A 21,982-nucleotide genomic window follows, 5' to 3' on the forward strand; every position below is an offset into this window, starting at 1 on the left:
TTTTGAAAATTATAGGAGAGAAATGGAACTCACAGATTGAGAGGCTCCTACACTTAGTAGTTTCTACCTTAACCATGCAGAGACAACACGATTGAGTTCATGAATGCAATCAGTGTTTCAAAAAGGATTAGGCGGGTCCTAGGCGGTCTGGGGGGTCCAGGCCGCCCAACGCCTAGGCGGACGCCCAGAACCTAGGCGGACCCAGTTGAATCCAAAAAGGATTCTACAATTATCTATTGTATAGAATATAAGAATTAGGTATTTAGGGCACATCAGAATTCAAAGCATACTACACATTAACACACACTCCATAACCATAAGTCGGTCCATAATCCATATCCAATTAAAACTTAAAATTTACCAACCAACCAAATTACCAAACCAAAGTTACCAAATAGTACCAAACCAGTGCAACTACAAATCCACTATCCACAAACAATGTTTTAAAATGCGGGAAGCGGCCCTAATGCGGTGGGGGGCCGATGCGGCTCGATGCGGGTGCATCGCGATGATGCCGTCAATAAATGTAAACAAATTCTAAAAAATCTAAAAAAAACGTTATTGCAAAGAAAAAAATATGAAAGTGATATATGTGATAGTAGGTATTTTAGTATAATGATTAACTTCAAAACTATTAGCCGTCGGAGATTTTGTATCTAATTATCCACAATCCCCTGATAGAAACTAAAAACTTGAAACCAACTTCATAAAGCATTCAACAATCAACAACCATCAACACAAATTTGCACCATAAGCACAACTATAATTAAACACAACCATCAACAACCATAAGTACAACCATAAGCACAAAATAATGATATTACAAAATACAAATCAAATGCTAAGCTCAAGAAGAGTTAATAGTTAATAAATAATAACTTAATACAATCATCCATTTTGAGAGTCAATTTTGAAATTTGAACTACATTTTTTTCAAATATCAATCAGACAAGTCATCTTGAGAGTCGTCATGCGCATCATCAATATCATCCTCGATGGCCTCCATGTATTCTTCTTCATCGGTGTCCTTTGAGTCAACTTCCTCCTCGACCTCTGAAACAGACTAGACCCAGCAGCTCCTCTACTCCTTTGTGCTCTAGTGTTAGGTCGATCTTCTTCATTAGCCCCTGCTGCTAGCTTGACATCAAGCCATATAAAATCCTCACCATCAAACACACGCCCTTGTCTTGGATCTATGGTCCACTCACTTATGGAATCACCATCAGCTTCATATAATTGAATAGCGTTGAGCTTCGTGCGATTTTCATACCTCTCCCTAAGCCGCTCATTATACCGCACATAAATCAAATCATTCAACTTTTTCTTCTCCAACCTATTTCTTTTTTTTTGTATGGAGCTGTGGTAGAAATTTGAAATCAGATAAATTAGATTTTAGATTAGAAAATTGAAATTCAAGAAATAAGGATTAAGGAATAAGGAGTAAACGACTTACATGCTCAAATGCACTCCAATTGTGCTCACAACCAGATGAGCTACATGTGAGATTCAACACTCGAATAGCGAGACATTGTAGATTTGGTGTCTCTATTCCATATAATGCCCACCATGCAGCTGTATAATATTTCATAATTTAAAATATAGTTAAAAATTAAGGGTATAAAATAAACAATGGATCTATACATCAAGTAAGAGACAAGTAAAATTAATTTTGGGCTTTTGGCCTTTACTTGGATCTGTAGTGTCCCTATTTCGAGTGGCAATATCTCTCCCAAAGTTTCCCAAGGCTAACTTGAACTTAATAAATTCATGGCTCTGGATCTCATCATGGATATCTTTGTCTGGCACCAACCTTTGCAACACATCTAAGAACCCACCATTTATTACACAATCTGACTCAATGGATGGGTGCTTGTAATAAAGAGATGGGTTTAGAAAATAACCGGCTGAATGGAGGCGCCTGTGAAGCTGGGTATCCCATCTCCTATCAATAATTTCAAGTATAGCCTTGTGCATATTTTCATCATCCTTTAAAACATCTTTTATTTCAGTTCTTGCCCTAGTCATTGACTCCTGTATGTAGCCCATGGTAGGTTTCGCATCACCATCAACCAGTCGAAGCACTCTCACTAAGGGCGAGCCACCTCCAATACAATAATTATTTGACTTCAAAAAGATGTATTCAAAATAATTTTTTCAGCCTTTCTCCCATCCTTGTGCTTTGAACATTACTTTGACTCCATTGCTCTAAAGTAAACATGGTCCTCAAGGCACTTTTTTGCTTGGCTAGGCTTCGAAGAGTGAGAAATGACATGGCAAATCTAGTGATACCCGGTCTCACTAATTCTCTCTTCTTTGTAAAAGACCTCAACATGCTTAGGACTATGGTGTGATTGTAAATAAATCCAACAACAAACATTGCTCTTGAAATCACCCGACTAAATAAAGATGTCGTACCCATTTCTTTAAGCATAAGATTAACACAGTGAGCTGCATAAGGAGTCCAAAACATATGCTTCCTTTTCAAAGTCAAGAAATGCCCAACTGCAGCATAGTTGGCACCATTGTCAGTGATAATTTGTACCACATTTTGCTCCCCAACAAAATCGACAATCTCATCCATCAAGCCCGATAAGTATGTACCATCATGTGACTTGTTTGATGCATCAATAGACTTATCAAAAAAAGTACCTGTTGGGCAGTTAACCAAAAAATTAATGAATGCCCTTGATTTCCCATCGAACCAACCATCACACATAATAGTGGCCCCATATTTCTCCCACCCTTCTCTCTGAGAAATCAAAATTTTATTCACATCAAATACAGCATCCTTCAACAAGGGCTCCCTAACCTCATGTAGTGAAGGAGGAATAAGTCCTGAGCCATATTGCCCAATTGCCTAGACCATACATGCAAAACTATCCAGAGTTATAGTATTAAAAGGAATGTCGGTCATGTAAATCCACTTTGCAATCCACTTACATACCGACTTCTTTTGTTCTTTCTTATATTTATTCTCAATTGCGGTTTGTTTTGTTTTTTTCTTTCTCTCCTGAACCACAATTTCGGGGCCAAGGGTGAAAAGAAAATCCATTGGCCCCTTAGAGGAAGGTGTTCTTCTCTCAGCACTACCACCAATATTTATAACCCTCTTTCTTGAGATTGGAGTATGAGTACCCCTTTGCCTCATAGCAACTTCAGACATATCATCATTATCATCATCATCATCAACATCATCAAATAATTGCATATCGTAAAGTAATTCCTTTCTTTTCTTTTCTTTTTTCTCCTTATCTTTTTTCAATCTATCCAAATATTCTCTAATCTCCTTTTTTATATCATTTGTAGCTTGTGCGTATGCTCTTACATTCCCAAAAATTCCGGCAAAATGCTCTTTTTGTCGAAAAATACCACCCATATAAGTATTTCCACAGAGCAAGCATATTACACAATTTCTATCTGTCGAATTTTTTAGTTTAGCATATTTCCAAGCCGGATCCTTATTACTAGAAGATTGGGAAGAAGACATTGCACCAAAAATAAGTATAACAGTATTATTGTACAAGAAGGAATAAAAAACTACCCACACTGTGAAGTAGTGCTCGATATCTTCACAGCCTCTGAAATCCCCAATTTCTTATCACAAATTCACCTTAACATCCCCAAATCAACAATCAAAGGCATCAAATGAACATCCAAGTATCAAACAACCGCCAAATCAAAGATTTGGATGAAAAAAAAAATTCCGCCAATTTCCTTCAATTTGATGCAAAAAAAGTCACAAAAGTGGCTGGAAATTTTCGTTTAGGGGGTATAATAACCCCCCAAACAGTTTCCCTAAACTTTGGAACTACAAAAAGACCATTTTGCCCCTCCTCGAGGGGCAAAATCGAAAAAAATTTCCGTGGAAACAGATGCGACGAGCTGCAGTCTGACGCGATGCGATGCGGGATGTGGCCATGATGCGGCTTGATGCGGCGCATATGTGGCCGCATCTGTCAAAAGCGCACATGCACCAGTTCGAGATGCGGATGCGAGCGCATCCCGCATGATGCGGCCGCATATGCGGCACTGTGGCCGCATTTTGAAACACTGTCCACAAATCACATTACAGTATTACACCCCCATGAGGAAGAAAACAAAAATGAAAGTGATACTTGAAGACTCAAAAGAATCTTCAATAGACAATAATTGAATGAAATTTCAAAGTTTAATAATTATTCAACATTCATCATTCATCATCAGAAAAAGTAGGGTCAACTGTATTGGCATCATATTCATCGGAGTCGTCACCCTCCTCGACATATTGGTAGTTCTCCTCCGTCTCTTCTGAATCTGCCTCTTCTTCCTCCTCCACCCTCGTTCTCTGTCAAAAGATCTAGTGGCCCTAGGAGGGTCAGCTGATGTCCCTAAAGCATCTATGACCATGTCCCATGTCAATCCTTCATGCCCCCCCTCGACCTCATCATCATCAACTAACCACTCCATAGCATTGTCCATATTTTTTGATCTGATGGGGTCTCTCTTATCTCTCTTAGCAAACCTGTACTTCAAAAATCGATTATACTTGACATAGACTAGGTCATTGAGCCTCTTTGATTCAAGCATGTTCTTTTTCTTTGTATGAATCTAACAAAATCAAATGAAACTAATTAAAATATATGGTTCATGTATTATTAATACAATTATACAAATTACCCTTACGGCCTTACCCTTTCAAAAGTACTCCAATTGCACTCATAACTAGATGAGGAAGTGGTTAGGTTTAAGATCCGAATGGCCAACTTTTGAAAATTTAGTGAACTACACCCATGTTGGCTCTACCAATTGGCTGAAAAGATATAGAATAAAATCATAAAAAATAATAGAATTATAAAAATGAAACTAATTACTTGAACTTGATGAACTTAAGAATATTATTACTACCTGGACCAACTTTGGCCCTTTGCCTCATCGCCATTGGACTCCCAAAAGACTTTAATGAGCACTTGTAATTTATCAGCTCATCAGCGCATATAATATCTTGGATATCAAGATCAGGGACTAGCACATCTACAAATTTATTCAATCCAATCATAATTGTGTCATATGTATGTATATCCATGTCAAAATAAAAAAAACTGGGCTCAAATAATAACCTGTTGCATGCAATGGCCAATGTAGCTGACTATCCAACTTCTCATCATTAATCTCCCAAACAGGCTTGTAGCAGTTCTCATCACCATCAAAATTTTGGGCTCTCTCTTTTGCATTTCTCTATAGCCGCATATATATAGCCCATAGAAGGCTTGTCACTATCAACCATACGAAGGACTTTGACAAGAGGAAAAAATTCCTTAAGAGCGTCCTTCACCCCTCGCCAAAAAGCCTTAGAAAGGATAATATCTCTCACCTTCTTCCCAACCTGATCCTTGGACCACTTGCATTGTCTCCAATCATCCGAGATAAACATCTGCCTCAACTGCACTCTCCTCAAATGTATGCTATCTAGGCAAAGTACCAGGTCACAAATCTCATGACCCCAGGCCTCACAATCTCTTTCTTCTTTGTAAATCTACACATCATGCTGAGGGTGTGATGATGGCCATAAATGAAATTTGTAACTGACTTTGTCTTCTTCACTGCACCTGATATCTTGGTTAAACAGCCAAGAGACTCAAGCATGAGGTCTATACAATGGGCTACACATGGCGTCCAAAAGATTCTAGGATCAGCTATGCGCAACAAATTAGTTGCAGCGACATTAGGAGCAGCATTGTCTGTGACAACCTGTACAACATGATGCTTCCCAACCTCCTTGATTCCCTTCTCTAAAACGTGGAATATGTAATGGGCATCATGGATATGATCAAAGGTATCAATAGACCTCAAAAAAACAGTCCCTAAAGGACAATTCACAAGCAAATTCATCTGACTTCTTCGCTTCCTATCACTCCACGCATCAGTCATACTAAGCCCATTCATCCTTCTTAACTCATACAGCTTCTTTCGTGTCACTCACCGCCTTTTTCAAAAGAGGCTCTGAAAGCTCATATGGGGTTGGAGGTTTTATCCCAAGCTCAAATTGGTCAATTGCCTCTACCGCGGCGTAGAAGCTACTTCAGCGAGAGTGCTCGCCTCATAAAACCATGTAGCAAGATAATAATCTCTCTTCCTTCTTCATTTTATTTTCAATGGTGGTTTGCTTCTTTGTTTTCTCTCTTACAACCTCAGTGTCAAGCCGAGGCAAAAAACCATCCATAGGGCCTCTAACCCGAGGCTTCTTACTCCCAAAACTAGAAGCAATTACAACTCCCTTTCCCTTTCCCCTAATAATGGATTGCTCTACTTCTACCTCTTGACATCCCTCCCCAATCTCATCCTCATCACTATCATCATCATCATCATAATTGACCCGAACCCCAGACCTAATATCTATTATAGAGGCAAATCTCTCATCTTTTTTCCTCTTTAACATGATCAGGAGTCTTTCTACATGTGCAAGATGTTTCTTGAACAGGTTTATGCCCCTTTTTGTATCTTTCTCAGAAAAATTGCATCTTATGTAATTTTTATCATTAGGATCTGGGTTGTAGCCATATTTCCAACCGAGATCACCACTCCTATTAGATCCCGAAGAAGACATCTCAAAATAATATGATTTATACAAGCAATAAAAAAAATCACTTACTTTGAGTTTCATTGCTCAATCTCCAAACTTCCACCTCAAAGATGCTTCTAAGGACTCAAAATCTTCTAAAAAACCCTCTAATAGATTTATAAAACATCAAAAATTAAATCTAATACCAATGGGTGATGTTTTGATCAATTTCTCATAACTTTGAGAAACCCTTCTATCCTAAGAAAGTTTTTTGGGGGCTTCCTCTCTCTAAAATGGGCTCCATTAAGTTTTAGGTTTCAAATGAACCTAAAAATGGACAAACAATGCCCCCACCAAAAGCAATTTCCGCCTCTGGGAGGGGGCGCTGGACCTAGGCAGCTGCCCAAGTCTTAGCGCTAGGCGGCTGCCTATACGTTTTCCTGGGCGCCCAAGGACCACCGCTTTTTTTGAGTACCTAGGCCTGGGCGATGCGCCCAAGCCCCCAGATCCGCCTTGGCGGCCACCCAGGCATTGGGCAGTCCGCTTTTTGGAACACTGGATGCAATCAACCAATGCAATATCAAACAACCCTAATCCATATGTCCAAGACAAGGTTTCAATGGATCTAGAAAAGTATTAAGTTCTCAATGGGGTCCAATGGAATGGAGTTTGCAATAAGCAGAGGACCAAGATCTCTCTTGGTAAGTTTTGAACATATTCATTTTGATTTTGTGATTTGATTATTAAATTCTAATTATACATCTAGCTTATCAGCTACATTTTCATCTATATAAAATAGCTACATGGTGGACAAACCATGGGGGAAGAGCCCCACACTTGCGGCAGATGGCTTTGCATATACTGAATTTGACTTATTGCTCATCTGGATGTCAACGCAACTTTTCAGCATGTTTGAAATGTTATTTAGCCATTTCCTATTGTTACTAGTTAGGTAATTATTACCTAGTAGTTACTTCATTTACAAGCCTACACTGAATCTATATTATGTTTTTCAAGATTATAGTTTTCATTCTATATTTATCTAATAGGTCCATACAAAGAGGAGAAAGATATGAGCAGAAGAGACTAAATGACCTTGTGTTCTTTCTGTATAATAAAAAGCCGAAGGATAGCAATGATAGGGAGGCTCTTGTTGATGATGTAGATGAGTAGCGAGTGGCTAGTTGATGCCGGGGATGACGAAGTACTCCCTAGAGAGAGCTTGACCTGGGGACAAGTTCATGAGGCATTTGGGATACCATTGAGCCCTGTGCAGACCACTCGATCCAAATCTCAAAGGTAACAGGAAAGATTCATATGAGCAACAGAGGAGTATAAAGAAGAAGAAGTAAACTCAAAGGAGACAAGGAATGACGATGAATATGCTGAGAAGGGAGATGAGTCTGATGATGATAGCATTGCATTATCATCAAATTCTATTCAGGGTGATGATGAAACTGAAATGCCATTTTGAGTTCATCACATGAGGACATCATGCCTTGAGTTTTGATGGTTTATCAGTAATGTATTTTGGGCTTTGTGACCAATTTGAATTTTCTTCTATTCATGTGTTTACTTTGTGTTAGAGTTGCTAGTGTTTAATATTTGATGAGCAATGAAATAAGCACAACTTTGAATAGATGGGCTAATAAACCTTATAAAGTTTTGGAATTTCAAATTCAAGTTTCAATCAAATTCATGTATAAATATTAAATAGCACAATTGCACAACATAATCATGCACAAAAGCCCTGAAAAACGATGTTCAAAAGGGTTTTGGGGTCATTTCAGGGGTCTTGGGCTCCATGAACTGCCCCTATGAACTACCCAGAGGGCTTGAACCCCTTTTTGACTTGAAGAAAGCAAAGATCATCTCCATATGGTCCCAAGTTGACTTGGCAGCTTGCCAAGACTACATGGAGTCCTCAATTGGCAAAACATTGACTCTGATGAGAGTATAAATAGCCCAAACAATATTCAGGCTTTGAGAATGTCCATACAAACACAGAATTGTAGGTTCAGATGCCATCCAACAATATCAGCCGCTCCTAAAAAGGTACTCAATGGAAGAGTGCTACTTGGCATGAGAATGACAAGATTACAGCTTCAGATAACATATATGCTCACAGAACCTATGGTTTCCAAAAGAATAGGGTCTCCTATTCCAAAGTCTGTGTACCATGTCAGCACAACAGAAAGTCTTAAAATCAAATCCACTTATGAGAAATGAAAAAATTCTTATTCCATATTCATTCATATTCCAAGACCATATTCATTCATATTCGAAGACCATATTCATTCATACTCCAAGATACATGCCCCTGAAAAATGACTAAATTCACAAAGTCATCAGAATTATTGTTCTACCCTCCATTCTTATATATCTATACACACACACACACACACACACACACACACACACACACATATATATATATATATATATATATATGAGAAAGAGTAACAGTGGAATCCATGTAAAATAATCCCTTCTCAACTTTGAAAAAAGAAGACCATGATCATCTCTAACTTGCAGTTAGAATATCACAAGCTAGCCATGAGAGTAATATGAATATACAAAGAAAGAATGAGTACATTTTTGAGAAAACATATGCACTTTTCATATTTCTTTACCAAGATAAATATTTCACATGTTAAGTAGTTAATTTTCCTTTTTATTGGTTTCAATAAGGAGAGGTCTATGATCCCTATGATGTTTTTGCTGGCCTTTCATTTTCATGAAGGCCATCTTACAAGTAGACCAAAAAAGAGCAGCTTGTAAAAAATATAGAAAATTGATGAAGACTTACCCCTTCTGCAAGTATGCTTTTGACAATGAAGAATCCAACTGGATAGCCTTATTGGCATCATCAATGGCATCTGTTGAACAATTCTCAATTAGCATACCCCAAGGGAAACAAATTACAAAAAATCAGCAACAGCAACTTCCCATGAACTTAGAACTTCAAAAATAATATACAAATGTTATAGGTACTTGTGGGCATGTTGCCAATTAAGCACTTAGGAAACTACTAAGTTTATAGCGAAGGTTTCACAAAGGAAACTAACCTTCAGTAAATCTGTAATAGGAACATTCATAAGACCTAGAACTAACGTTGAAAAATAAATAAATAAATAAAAAATAAACCTAGAACTAGAAATATAGTATAGCAATATTAGTTTTTTGAACAAATGTTAACAGTGGCATTAAGCATGGAATTGTGACGAAAACTGAAGTACGACAACCCACAAGCTGGGCATTATGTAAAGAGCCAAAAAATGCTGTCAAAATTTTTATGCATCCAAAAAATCTGTGCAAAACACGTTAAATGGACATGAGCCAGAAGCCATAGCTCAAAAGGTACCAATGGGGTCCCAAATGTGATCCCCACTATTGCTCCATCTTTGGCATGGACTATCAGCTTTGAAATTTACCTCATGCCACATATGCTGAAAGAAGATGTGCATAGGCCTAATTCAAAATCTCATCAAAAATGTGTTCTAGTCTCCACGGGTATGGAGAGGCATTAGAAAGCCCACGTGGTGACATTCTTGGAGTCCCCCTCTATGACCAAAAAAGGGCTCCAATCGAGGTTGAAACTTTTGAGGCCCTCAAGGAGGGCAAAGGCCTTAGCCCTAGTGGAGCCAGCATGAGCAATAAGGATAACAGGGTAATACCATCTTTGTTTCTAATTCTCCCAATACCTGCTAGGCCGGGGTTGCCTAGGGAGCAAGCATAAAAAATGAGCTTGATATGGCGTCGTTCCGGTGGACTCCAAAGCGATCAGCAAGGAAATTACAAAGGCCTTAAGTTTAACAAAGAATGCCAGATTTGGAGGAATACGATGTGGAATGATGTCTAGGCAATTTGTCGTTCTTTGTCAAGCTTTGATCCGGTAATTCAAGGTGTTGGGGTTTGACTCCTTTCCATTGACTATTCTGTGGTTTTTGGTCCAAATTACTCAAAAGACCAGCTGCAACTGCCACTCTCCAAAGAAAGTGACCAACCTTGGTCATGGTGGGGATTTGAAAGCATGGAAAAGGCGAAAGACAGAAGAGCTGTGACAAATCTGCCCACAACCCACAAGCCATGTCACAATGGAGAACGAAGTGTTCATTGGTTTCTTCCGCTGTGATATATCTGCTAGGGATCAGCATGCCCCTATTTTAACCAGCCTACTGTGAGGGCCCTCACAAATATGGCAATCCAGCTGGACGCTTGGATTTTTGGAGGACTGGAATAAGCCAGGCTCGATAGGCAAGGGAGGGGGAAGAGGGGGAAAGTTAGAGGCTGTTGGAGCTTCCAATAAAACGAAGAGACTGTGAATTTACCTGATGTGGAAGGCATCCAAATCAGCTTGTCATCTCCTGTAGCAGGAAGAAAGATCATCTCCTGTAGCAGGAAGATAGATAGATTGCAGGAGGGAGGAGAGGGATTCAAAGTCAGAAAGTTCATGTCTCATAGCGGCCTTCTGAGTTTGGGCTCCAAATTCTTGATGTGCCCAAGATATTGAACTAGTTGGCACTTGCTTTCTGACAGTCCAGGGCCAGGAGGAACAAGTTATGGGAACCGATCTTATATGGTGGAGTTACCAATCCATAAGTCAGTCCAAAATTTGACTATGCTGCCTGCCTTAGCCCTGAAATGAGTGTTTGCCAGGAATTGGAGGTAGCTAGTTAGCAAACTGTACCATAACCCTGAGGACTGACCAATAGAAGTTCCCCCAGGTAGCCAGGCTGATGTTTAATAGAGGTATTTGTTCCAGACTATTCGTGATGGGTGGTTCTCTTGTGTAGCAAAGCATCACAACCACATACCAAAAGGGGTCAGGTTACATCTTCTAACGCTCCGGATGCTCAGACACCCCCCTCGTTTGGTCCTTATCCCAGGCAATGTGATATTTGTGTGTCACCCTCCACACCGGACCATAGGAAATTCCTTATTAATCTCCTGAGGCACACCACAGTGGAGAAAGGCAAATGAAAAAGTGGCATCTGGTAGGGTAGGAAGTTCGAGAGTCTTGCCTTTATTAGACTGAGCCAACTCCCGAGTGAGGGGAATGATCGAACTGGCATCCCAGAGTTGCTTTTCCAGTTTGTCAATGCAGAGGGGCAAAACCAGGTATTTGGAGAGCAGCTGCTCTACCTCACACTAAATAATTTGCAAGATCAAGGACCACCCGGGACTCAGTTTCTACACCCAACATTGTAGATTTGGCCATGTGATCTTGATGCCAGTTGTTAATTAAACCATTTTAGGTAAAGATACAAAGTGTCAGCTCGCTGATGGGTGACATTACAAAAGACCAAGGTGTCATTAACATATTGGAGGTGTGAGATCAACGGACTGTGTGGTCATCAATCCTAAAGCCTTTCAAAAGCCCTTGCTGGGACAATCGCTCGATGGATCTGATGAAGACACCCACAATGGCAAAAAAAAGAAAAGAAAGGTGAGAGGGAATCGCCTTGCGTTAAACCCCTTGAAGAGTGAAAGTAGCCTTTGGAGGAGCCACTAATAAGGATGGAGAAGAAGGGTTTAGAGATTCACCTACGCAGCCAATTTTCTCCATTTCTCTCCAAAACCCATTTTTAAGAGGGATTCATCAAGAATTTCGCAATCAAAATGGTTATAGGCCTTTTCCTAGCTCAGTTTGATGACAACCCCTGGAATGTATAAAGTCATGGGCAATGAGCGGCCCATTAAGAACCCATCTATCTTTGACAAGGACTCCTTGGTTCGATGAGATGACCCAATTGAGGACCTCTCTAAGGGAAGAAGCTAGACCTTTTGAAAGGATCTTATAGGAGCTAGGAGAAGGCTTATGGGTCTAAAGTCTTTAAGGTCCTCAGAATCTTAGATTTTTGGAATCAGGGCAATGAAGCTTGCATTCATGGCCTTGTGGATTATTGCTCTAATTCATGGAAGAAAGAGAGAATGTCTAGTCTCATCATGTCCCATAGAAGATTGCACAAGACAACTAGATAACCGTGCGGACCAGGGGCTTTGTCCTGCCCTAGGTCCTTGATGGCCCTGGCAATCTCCTCTTCTAAGGAAGGATGTTCCTGCCCACGCCGCTTTGTCTTTTGTGATGGTCGGAAACGAAGGGTCATTCCTTCTCAGCATTGACCCTAAGAAGGCTAAGAAAAGGTTTTGGAAAAAAACCTATCTTCACCTCTTGTGGTTGGTCAAGTAGGTGCGCTCCCACTTGATTTGGGAGATCATATTGCTGCAATTTGCAATTTTGAGGCAAAAAGCTAGCCTTTTGGTCCCCTAGTTTCAACCATTTAACTCTAGATCATTGGTACAAGAAAATCTCCTTTTTTAAGGACTAATTGCACTCAAGTTCAGCTTAGGTTCTCTGGTTCCTTTCATCCTGATTCGGGTTTATGGTTTCTTCAATGGTGTCCAAGCCTTCTATGGTTTCAAGAAGAGATTCCTTTGTGCTTTGAAAGTTCGGAAGGAATTGCCTGCTCTAATCTTTCGAAAAGATTTGAGCAATTGCAGTTTTCTTTGTAGCTGGTAGCCAACCCAGCCTTGAACCTGAGTTGAAAAGAACACACACCACTCTGGGACCAAGGTAGGGAAGTTGGTTCCTGAAGCCAAGATAGCTCAAATCTGGATGGTCTCTTACCTCTCATGGCAGTTGTGTGACCAGCAGGATGGGTCTGTGGTCAAAGGTGAGTTTTAAGGGTCCAATGAAATGGATACCAGGGAAAACAGCATCCCGATCCGTGCTTGTCAGAAAACTACAGAGCTTGGAGAGGAAGGGGTTTGTGGAGTGATTTGACCAAGTGTTCCAAGCCATTTCGGGGGATATCTATAAGACCATTTCTGGAGATGTACTCCAAGAAGTCCACCATGCTAGTGGTAATCCTCTTAATTTTGTTTCTTTCAATGTTCAAAAAGGCAGAGGCAGGCGGGCAGCCAGACACAAAGGCAGGCAGTTTGTGCCACTAAGGGAAGGGGTGGGGGCCATATATTTTGTGTGTATGTGTTTTGTGAATGCATCTGTGTATGTGTTTAATGTGTGTAAGTGTGTGAGGTTGAAATTCTTAAAGATCATCCTCTTTTTCTTTTTTCTTTTTTTTATCTGTATTTGTGAGAGAGAGGTCTTGGAGGATATGTCGAGAGAGAGAGAGAGAGTCTATGAGAGAGAGGGACCTCGCATCGGAACACTTGGAGGCAGCCATGCCATCTTCTTCTTTTTCTTCTTCTTACATTGAACGAAGGAGCATATAGGTCCATGTGTATCTTTTTGTGTGTGTGTGAGAGAGAGAGAGAGGGGCCACGTATCAAACACTTAGAGTCCATCTTCTTCTTCTTCTTCTCATATGTAGAGAGAGCACATGGATCTGAGAGAGAGATAGCGAGAGAGTCCTTTTTCTTTCTTTTTTATTTGAAGAGATGCCCAGCTTGAGCCCACCTTAAGCATGCCCACCCAGACCCCATCGCCTTGGCGGTTTCTCGGCCAGGCCGCCTAGGCAACAAGCGGCCAAATTTTCGTTCATTGGTTTCTTTGATCTAGTGGTGTTCACCACCCTCACACTAGAGAGAGAGTGGCATGTAGATCATGCTATCAAGTTCTGCCCAAAATTGGTCTCTAAGAACAAGGAATTAGGGTCATCAACAACAGAGAAATTCCAGGCAAGACCACAGAAAATTCCACTATTCTAGTAAAGGTGGAGACAAAAAAGGAAGCTACGGGTGAGTGGGTGAGTCAATGGAGGGTGTGGTCCCATATATGATCTCACCACCCATTGGTAAGGCCTACTTTACCAGACTTGTTCGGTCATGGGCAAAGTGAGATAGGATTGTTTTGTTTCCATGATTGCTAAGACTACATGGTAATATTTCTAACAGAGGGCCTACATGACCTTATGTTTGTCAGGATCTCCCAGAACCCAAATGTTCCAGATATAGTTACTCGAATCGCCCATTGGGATAACGATTTCGTTTTGAAATCTTGATCCCGTGTTTCCCAAGACAAAACTCGATTCTAAAAGAAAGGAATCATGCTTCCAAGTTTCTCGAAACGTGATTCAATTTAGTTTATGAATCTCGGTTCCTGGAAGCCTAGAATCAGGATTCCATATCACAGACTTTGTGATTCATAGCTACACAACAATGCGATTCTGCTTGTGTGAAACGTTGATTCCAAATTTTTAGGAATTGCGAATCCAAGTTGTTTGGAATCAAGATTCTATATCACATACATTGTGATTCTCAACTAACAACAATGCAATTCTACATGTGCGAAATGTTGATTCCAAAAGTTTTAAATATGGGGAATATGTGAAATTTTTTTATTTTCTTGTTTTCAAATTTCTATCCTTGCATTTAACAACTCTTACCAAGAATAAATATTACTAAAAAAGTTTGTTACTTCAAATTTAATAATTTTTGGTAAATGATGTGGGTATTAATGTGATATCGTTTAATATATGATGGGTACCAAGATACGTACCACTGCTTTTCTTCAAGTAGAATAATAGGATAAGAATATGTGCGAAGTGCCCTAGTGTTTTAGGCTAAATTAATTATGAAATATCAGAATTTGACATAAAATTGAATAACTAAATTTTCAAAAGTCAAAACTAAATTTAACAAAGAAGAATTTCTATGTCATCTACTTATTTTATAATTCAAGGAAAGGAGATAGAGGGAGTTCACCCTTGATCTCACTAGTTGTATGCCGTAGACTAGCTCCAGGCCTTATAGGCGAAGGATTGTTGGTAGACCAAGTCCATTGTATGAAATTGTTGACAAAGATATCATAAAGCTTAACATTAGTAAAAGAACTAAATATATATACATACCAAAATTCAATCTTATAATAATGATAAAATTTAAATATATTATGAATACTTCTCTCGTATACAAGAGGAGATTGGTGCGCAATTTCAGTATTGGGAGAATCTCAATTCTTGAATGCGGAGAATCTCGATTCTTGAATGGTGAGAATCCTGATTCCAAGCTGATGGGGACAACGATTCCAGAATTTTAGGAATCGGGATTCTATATTTTTAGGAATCACGATTCCAATCTCTCATCGGATCGCGATTCCAAAATCCACTTAACTATGTGGGGTCAAGTGCGATTCCATATAGGTATGAAACTCGATTCCAACATGGAGGGACATCGATTCTTACAAGTAGTAAACAAGATTCCTATTTTATTGGATTGCGATTCCGATATAGTGCAAATTAGGATTTGTAATTCCGAATTGTACGGACAACAATTCCAAGATTAGGAAACATCTGATACATGTGATTCTGATTCCTAAAATGATTCGGAATCACAAGCATTTCCAACAACTATAGTTCCAGATAACAATTTCATGGGGTTTGGATTGTGTACGAGTCTATACGCCTTGGGAAGCATTTAGACTTTTTTGGTTGGGCAAGGGCGCTAAGTCAGGACCTAGAGAAGATGAAGGTCCATGGTCTTCTTCATCATATCTAACCCCAAAAGAGAGATTGGTTAACACTCTCGTCTCTTTTCAAGGTCGTTGTTTGTGCATCAGCTTTAAGGAAGTCACTATATCCAACTGAGGCCCATCCTATTGGAAGCCCATTGCCTTGAGGACTTTGTTGATGTCTCTCTTAGCACTATCGACCCCTTCTATGTATTTTGCTTCCACTAAATGAAGTTACTCCACCTCCAACCCTAATGAGGACTTGAAGTCTCAATAGGATGAAATGGGTGGGTATCCAAGGTCATCTCTAAGTTTCAGGTTGGAAGTCCTCAAGGAGGGGCTCGAGTGATAGGCTGTATGAGAGGTTAAGGCTTGAACTGGTATGGGGATAGGCTGATCAGGGGCTAGAAGCAAGGGTCACAAGATTGTAGAGGATTTTGGTGCTTCAAAGTGCAATGAAGGGAGTGGAATGATTGCTAAGAGGGGGTAGGGGTTGGGTTGCCATTATCAGAGAGTAGATGTGGGTGGGGGATTATTGGACCCAAAGGAGAGGATGGGGGCAGATAAAGCCTATCATTGTTGATCCACAATTGGAGAAGGAATAAACAGGGCGCCGCAGGGAGATGGGTCTTGGATGCATTATGTAGGGCCTTTAGGGCATAAGACAGGTGGTGATGGATAGGGGGTTAGGAGGTGGTATTTTAGTAGGATGGGGTTGCCATCTAGCCAAGGAAGGGGGAACCCAAGATACTTGGAAGAGGAGGTTGAGGCTGGGGATTAGGGATTCCACCCATTAAGGCAAAAAGTAGGGGGGAAAAACCAGGGTTGTGGGGCACCAAATATAGGAGTTTTGGGCTTGCAAATGTTGTACTAAAGCAAAGGGATTATCTGGTAAAGGGATGGGGAGAATTGTGAAGGCAGATGGGGGTTGGGTGGAGCAGTGTTCTAAAATGCGAGATGTGGCCAAAAGCGGTGGGGCGATGCGGCGATGGGACTCGATGCAAGTGCATCGCGACGATGCGGTCAATAAATATAAAAAAATTCGAAAAAATCTAAAAAAAATAGGTTAATACATAGAAAAAAATATGGAGGTGATATATGTGATATTAGATATTTTAGTTTAATGATTAACTTCAAAATTATTAGCTGTCGTAGATTTTGTATCCAGTTATCCACTATCCCCTGATAGAAACTAGAAACTAGAAACTAGCTTCATAAAACATTCGACAATCAACAATCAACAACCATAAGCACAAATTTGCACTATAAGCACAACCATAAGCACAAAAGCACAACCATCAACAACCATAAGCACAACCATAAACAACCATAAGCACCACCATAAGCACAAAACAATGATATTACAAACCAAAAGTCAAGCTCAAGAAGAGTTAATAGCTAATAACTTAATACAATCATCCATTTTGAGAGTAAATTTAATTTGAAGTCAAATTTTGCCCCTCGATTTCTTATCACAAATTCACCCTAACATCCCCAAATTAACAATCAAAAGCATCAAATCAACATCCAAGTATCAAACAACCGCCAAGTCAAAGATTTGAATGAAAAATAAATTTCTGCCAATTTTTTTTCCCTCGATTTGATGCTAAAAAAGCCACAAAAGTATCTGGAAATCGTCGTTTAGAGGGGTCCGTACCCCCCTAAACAGTTTTCCCCATTTTTGGATGGTCAAAAATACTATTTTGCCCCTCCCCGAGGGGCAAAATAAAAAAAAAAGTTGGCGGAAGGGGATGCGGTGGGATGCGTTGAGATGCGAGATGCGGTGCGATGCGGGATGCGGCTACGATGCAGCCTGATGTGGCGCATATGAGGCCGCATAGGTCAAAAGTGCATATGCGGTAAGTTCTGATGCGACCGCATATGCGGCGATACAGCCGCATTTTAAAACATTGGGGTGGAATGGGTTGGGAAGGTCCTTAGTGTGGGGAGGGCGAGTAGGATTTGGTGGGTGGCTAACCAGCATAGTGAGTGGCTGGATAGGGACGAAGGAGGAGGGTAGGGGTGCAGAAGGGGTTTCACAGGGATAATGGAGCTGGAAAGGGATGGGGGGGTGGGGGAGGGAGTAGGTTCCTTTGTTACTAACAATACTCTTACGATGATGTCTATAAATCACCCACGAACACAGACACTGCATAACACTATATATAGCAAAAGGTTTTAAAAAGGAAACCAACTTTAACAAGTTTGCAGCATCAAAAATTCATAAATCTAGAATTTCAAATGTAATGTAGCACTACTAGTAATAGTACTCTAGATTTCATGCCAATAACGCATCCAAGAAGGAGGAATATCAAATTATATAGCACAGTATAAAGCAAATGTTTCATAAGCATGTAAAGAAGAAGAGCCCAATTGATTAGAAAAATCAATCATTACAAAAGAATGTGCAACAAGTAAATCCACCAATGTACATCCCAAATATTACTCTAAATTCCAGCACTACTAAAGGAAAGAAGCCAGATTCTCCTACAATTTAGCACTCACACTTGCAAGGTAATTGTTCAGAGGCTCTCAGGTAATTCCACTTAATGTTTTCTGGTACCTCCTCCTTGTTCAAATATTCATATTCATGCACTTGATACCATGAGAAATCAAGCTTCCAAGTTGTGAACAAGTACTTAACTCAAAAAAAGAACATACAACATACCATCAAACTTTATACAATTTCCCAATTAAATAGGCTAGCAAACAAATCAATGGCAGACATGGAACTGAAGTATGAGTTTCCTCTCATAAATGAAACAGAACATGGAACTGAAGTAACAGTTATAATATGTGGATCATCATTTTTAAAAAGAGAAAGATCTATGCTAACCTTGATGATTGGTTTATGATCAGTTTATATATCAAACAAAAAAAAAAGATCCAATTTCCAAGGCCTATTATGTAAGAAGAGCAAGGAAAAATGCCAATCACACGATACCACCATGCCTCTATGTAAAATATGATGATATTGCCACAAAAATAAGGCCAATAATAATACCAGACTAAAGAAGCCACATAAAACTAAGGGTAAAATGTTCCACTCTAGAAAATGCAGAGAGGCATAGTTGTAAACTTTCCCATAAGCACAGTAGACATGCTTCAAAGAATCTAGGTGATCAATTAGATATTGACACATAATTTATATAAGAAGAGAAACATAATTTCGGCCGACAAGATAATTGCATGGCATTGTAGTATCATCAATGAACACAAAACCCCAATCTAAAACGTATCTAGAACACAGTTATTGGTAATTAAAAGATAAGCCTCTTCTCGACACGTCACCAGCACATCTTGAGCAGTAATATGAGAGTCCGGTAGTTATTTGATACTGACTCAAATAGAAGAAAAAAAAAGTAAAACTCAAAGTTTAAATTGTTGGGTAAACCTACACGCAAAAACAGAAGTGATCAAAGTTCAGTCCTTACGAACAGTACCATGATAAAATTCAAGTTTATAACTTTAATGGGTACATAAATGTGACTACATATACAAAAAGAACAAGTAATAGAATGACAAAATATGAAGAAGCGTATTTTGACAAGAAACACCACTTATTTGAACAAAAGCAAGAAGTTAGAGAAGCGACGTGCAAGAGTTGAGTAGCCACGCCATTTATGACAATATATTAAACTTAACATTTGCAGCAAAGTAGTAGAGATGTACACATGGACTGCAAATATTGAAAATGATATGATAAATATGTAAAATAAGTATTTCAAAATACTTGTAAACATAATGTTTATGTTAGCTTCTTTTCTTTGTAACAAAATGTAACAAAACATAGTGAAAGACTGTCATGCTTATAATGTGCAAGTGGCCTCCACCCCCACACACTCAACAATCATATCCAGAAATGAATAACAAGAAACCTCATAAGCATGATTCAAGGGTTAAAACCCAGCATCCCTTGCTATAAATATGAGACTATAGATTGTAAAACATGTTTGGAATTTTCTATGCCAGTATGATACAGCATAACTTTGTTTGCCATGGACTGCCAAATTAAATTCATCTTTTCCCCGTTTTCCAACTGAACAAACCTTTTTCCATTCCGCATTTTCTCATGTTATGAATCTTTTCAAAAATAGTTTGTCTAGGAATCCATATAATAATCCTCTCGAGTTAGCTATTTCAGAGTGGATCAACCGTTCTAGGATAGCAGTATTACCACGATAAAGAAACGGTGCTGATTACACTATGCATTTGAGCAAATTTGCCAAGCGAAGTTGGGTAAGATCCCATTTGACATTTAGTTCGGTCTCATGTTCAAACTATTATAAACAGGGAGTAGATAATCTCAACTCGCAACTGTACCTTGAGGCTAGTTTATGTAATACATTGCCAATACTTAATGCCTTTCTAGCTTAAAGACTATATCACAAACAAACTTTCAGTGACTTAATAAATAAAGTAGAAACCATATCATGTCCTTAAAGAAGTGGGTTAGAAACAAGCCAAATTAAGTAATATTGTTTCGACAACAAAAACAAATCCATCTTCCTATGCAAAAACGAATAGTAGGACATCATAAAGCCCCCTGATTCTGAATACCTAATGAATAGAGACCAGAAACTGAGATCAGAGGCTTGTCAAGAAAGAAATGAACGCAAAGTTTCAAACGTGACAACAAACTTAATGCATCATACAAGGACATATAATCCAGGAAGCATTCCAGAGATGCCAAATCATACTTTATTGACATCGGTTTCTTAACATTATCAGACACCGAAGGACATTAGCGAGAACCACAAAATGGGAACTCTGTTACACTTAATTAATTCGGTCCCTTAATCCTCAAAGAATAAAAAAAAAGCTCCACACGTATGGTTTACAAAGTTCAATATACAACAAAAACAGGTTAACAGCTCGCATGATTCAAAGATACATGAGATAATTCAAACCATCAGACAAGCAGAGAGAGTTTCAGCTAGAGAATGAGAGTTTCGGAATGGAAAAGGAAGAAGCCCAGACCTAAATAGAAGCAAGAAAATGAGGATTTCAAAAAGCAGCAAAAGAAGAAGAGAAAACCTGTGAAATTATTGAGTTTGATATTGGCTTTTGCTCGCTTGACAAAGAGGTCTGCATTCTTGGGCTCCATGGCCAGAGCCTTGGTGTAAAGATCCACTGCAAGTCCGAACTCTTCATCGATAAAGGCATCCGCAGCTTTTCTCACCACATCGTCTGCCATGACCAGCTGGAAAACACCCTCTCTCTCTCTCTAAAAGTCTCTCTTTCTCTCTCTAGAGTCAACCGCAGGAGAAACACAAAATTATAGGGAGAGGTTGCCGGCTACATGAAGAGGAGCACAGGAAGACTTGGGCATCTGGAAACTTCTCTCTCGCTAACTATTACAAAAGGAAAACGTGCACATTTGGGGGATAAGTGGGAGAAACGATCAGTCGCATCTAGAGAATCTAGAATGAAATAAATTACCTCTCAGACGATGTTTTTCAGGGAATTTAATTTACCCAATAGCTCAAATTTACCACCACCAAACGTGGCGCATTCCCGCTCTTCCCTTCGAGAAACTCACGTTTGATTGGGGTAAGAAAGTTATTTCCCCTCATGCGGCCCTTTTTCATGTTTGTTTCCTTGGAAAGTGGAAATTATTTTAGTACTTGAGAAGTAGTTTTCTTAGCCTTTCTTCTTAGCTTTTTGTATACCTTCCATTGTTTGAGAGCCACTTCATAAATGGTTAGGGGTGAAAAGGCTCCCAAGCTGATGGAAACGCTCTCACTTCGAACAAATTTTTCCAGGAGCCAGCTCAAAGGACTTTCACAAAATCCAAAACATAAATGGGCCCTTAATCTATGAATGGTTGCTTCATTTTGTTGGTGTGATAATCTTGTGTTGTAAGACATTATTTACACCTATGAGAAAAAAATAGGGATAGTTACTATGACCCGTTGAATCTCTTCACCAAAAACAAAGGGACAACTTCTATGAATGTTGAGAGATATTATGATATCAAAAATAAAGGATAACTAATATAACCGCTAAGAGATATTATGATATAGAGT

At 39.4% G+C, this 21,982-nt stretch overlaps 1 protein-coding gene across 5 annotated transcripts in view; it reads right to left on the reverse strand.

The window, feature by feature from the left end:
• The window catches only part of LOC18433211 (protein SGT1 homolog), a 48,127-nt gene extending 26,924 nt beyond the window's left edge, over nucleotides 1-21,203 (reverse strand). The window contains exons 1-4 of one of the 5 annotated variants that reach the window (XM_088863956.1): nucleotides 20,991-21,203; nucleotides 18,459-18,591; nucleotides 9,348-9,417; nucleotides 772-1,357 (exon numbers count right to left, since the gene is read on the reverse strand). In XM_088863956.1, coding sequence (XP_088720082.1) covers nucleotides 934-1,357; nucleotides 9,348-9,417; nucleotides 18,459-18,591; nucleotides 20,991-21,119 — 756 coding nt within the window. In that variant the 5' untranslated portion in view covers nucleotides 21,120-21,203 and the 3' untranslated portion in view covers nucleotides 772-933. Of the gene's footprint in view, nucleotides 1-771; nucleotides 1,358-9,347; nucleotides 9,418-18,458; nucleotides 18,592-20,990 lie in introns of those variants that run through there. The other 4 variants (XM_088863948.1, XM_088863947.1, XM_088863959.1 and 1 more) reach the window with 4 other exon arrangements.
• Nucleotides 21,204-21,982: the final 779 nt, after the last annotated feature.

The sequence above is a fragment of the Amborella trichopoda genome, chromosome 1, assembly GCF_054954075.1.
Source record: "Amborella trichopoda isolate Santa Cruz 75 chromosome 1, AtrichopodaSantaCruz75HAP2 v2.0, whole genome shotgun sequence".
Taxonomy (NCBI): domain Eukaryota; kingdom Viridiplantae; phylum Streptophyta; class Magnoliopsida; order Amborellales; family Amborellaceae; genus Amborella; species Amborella trichopoda.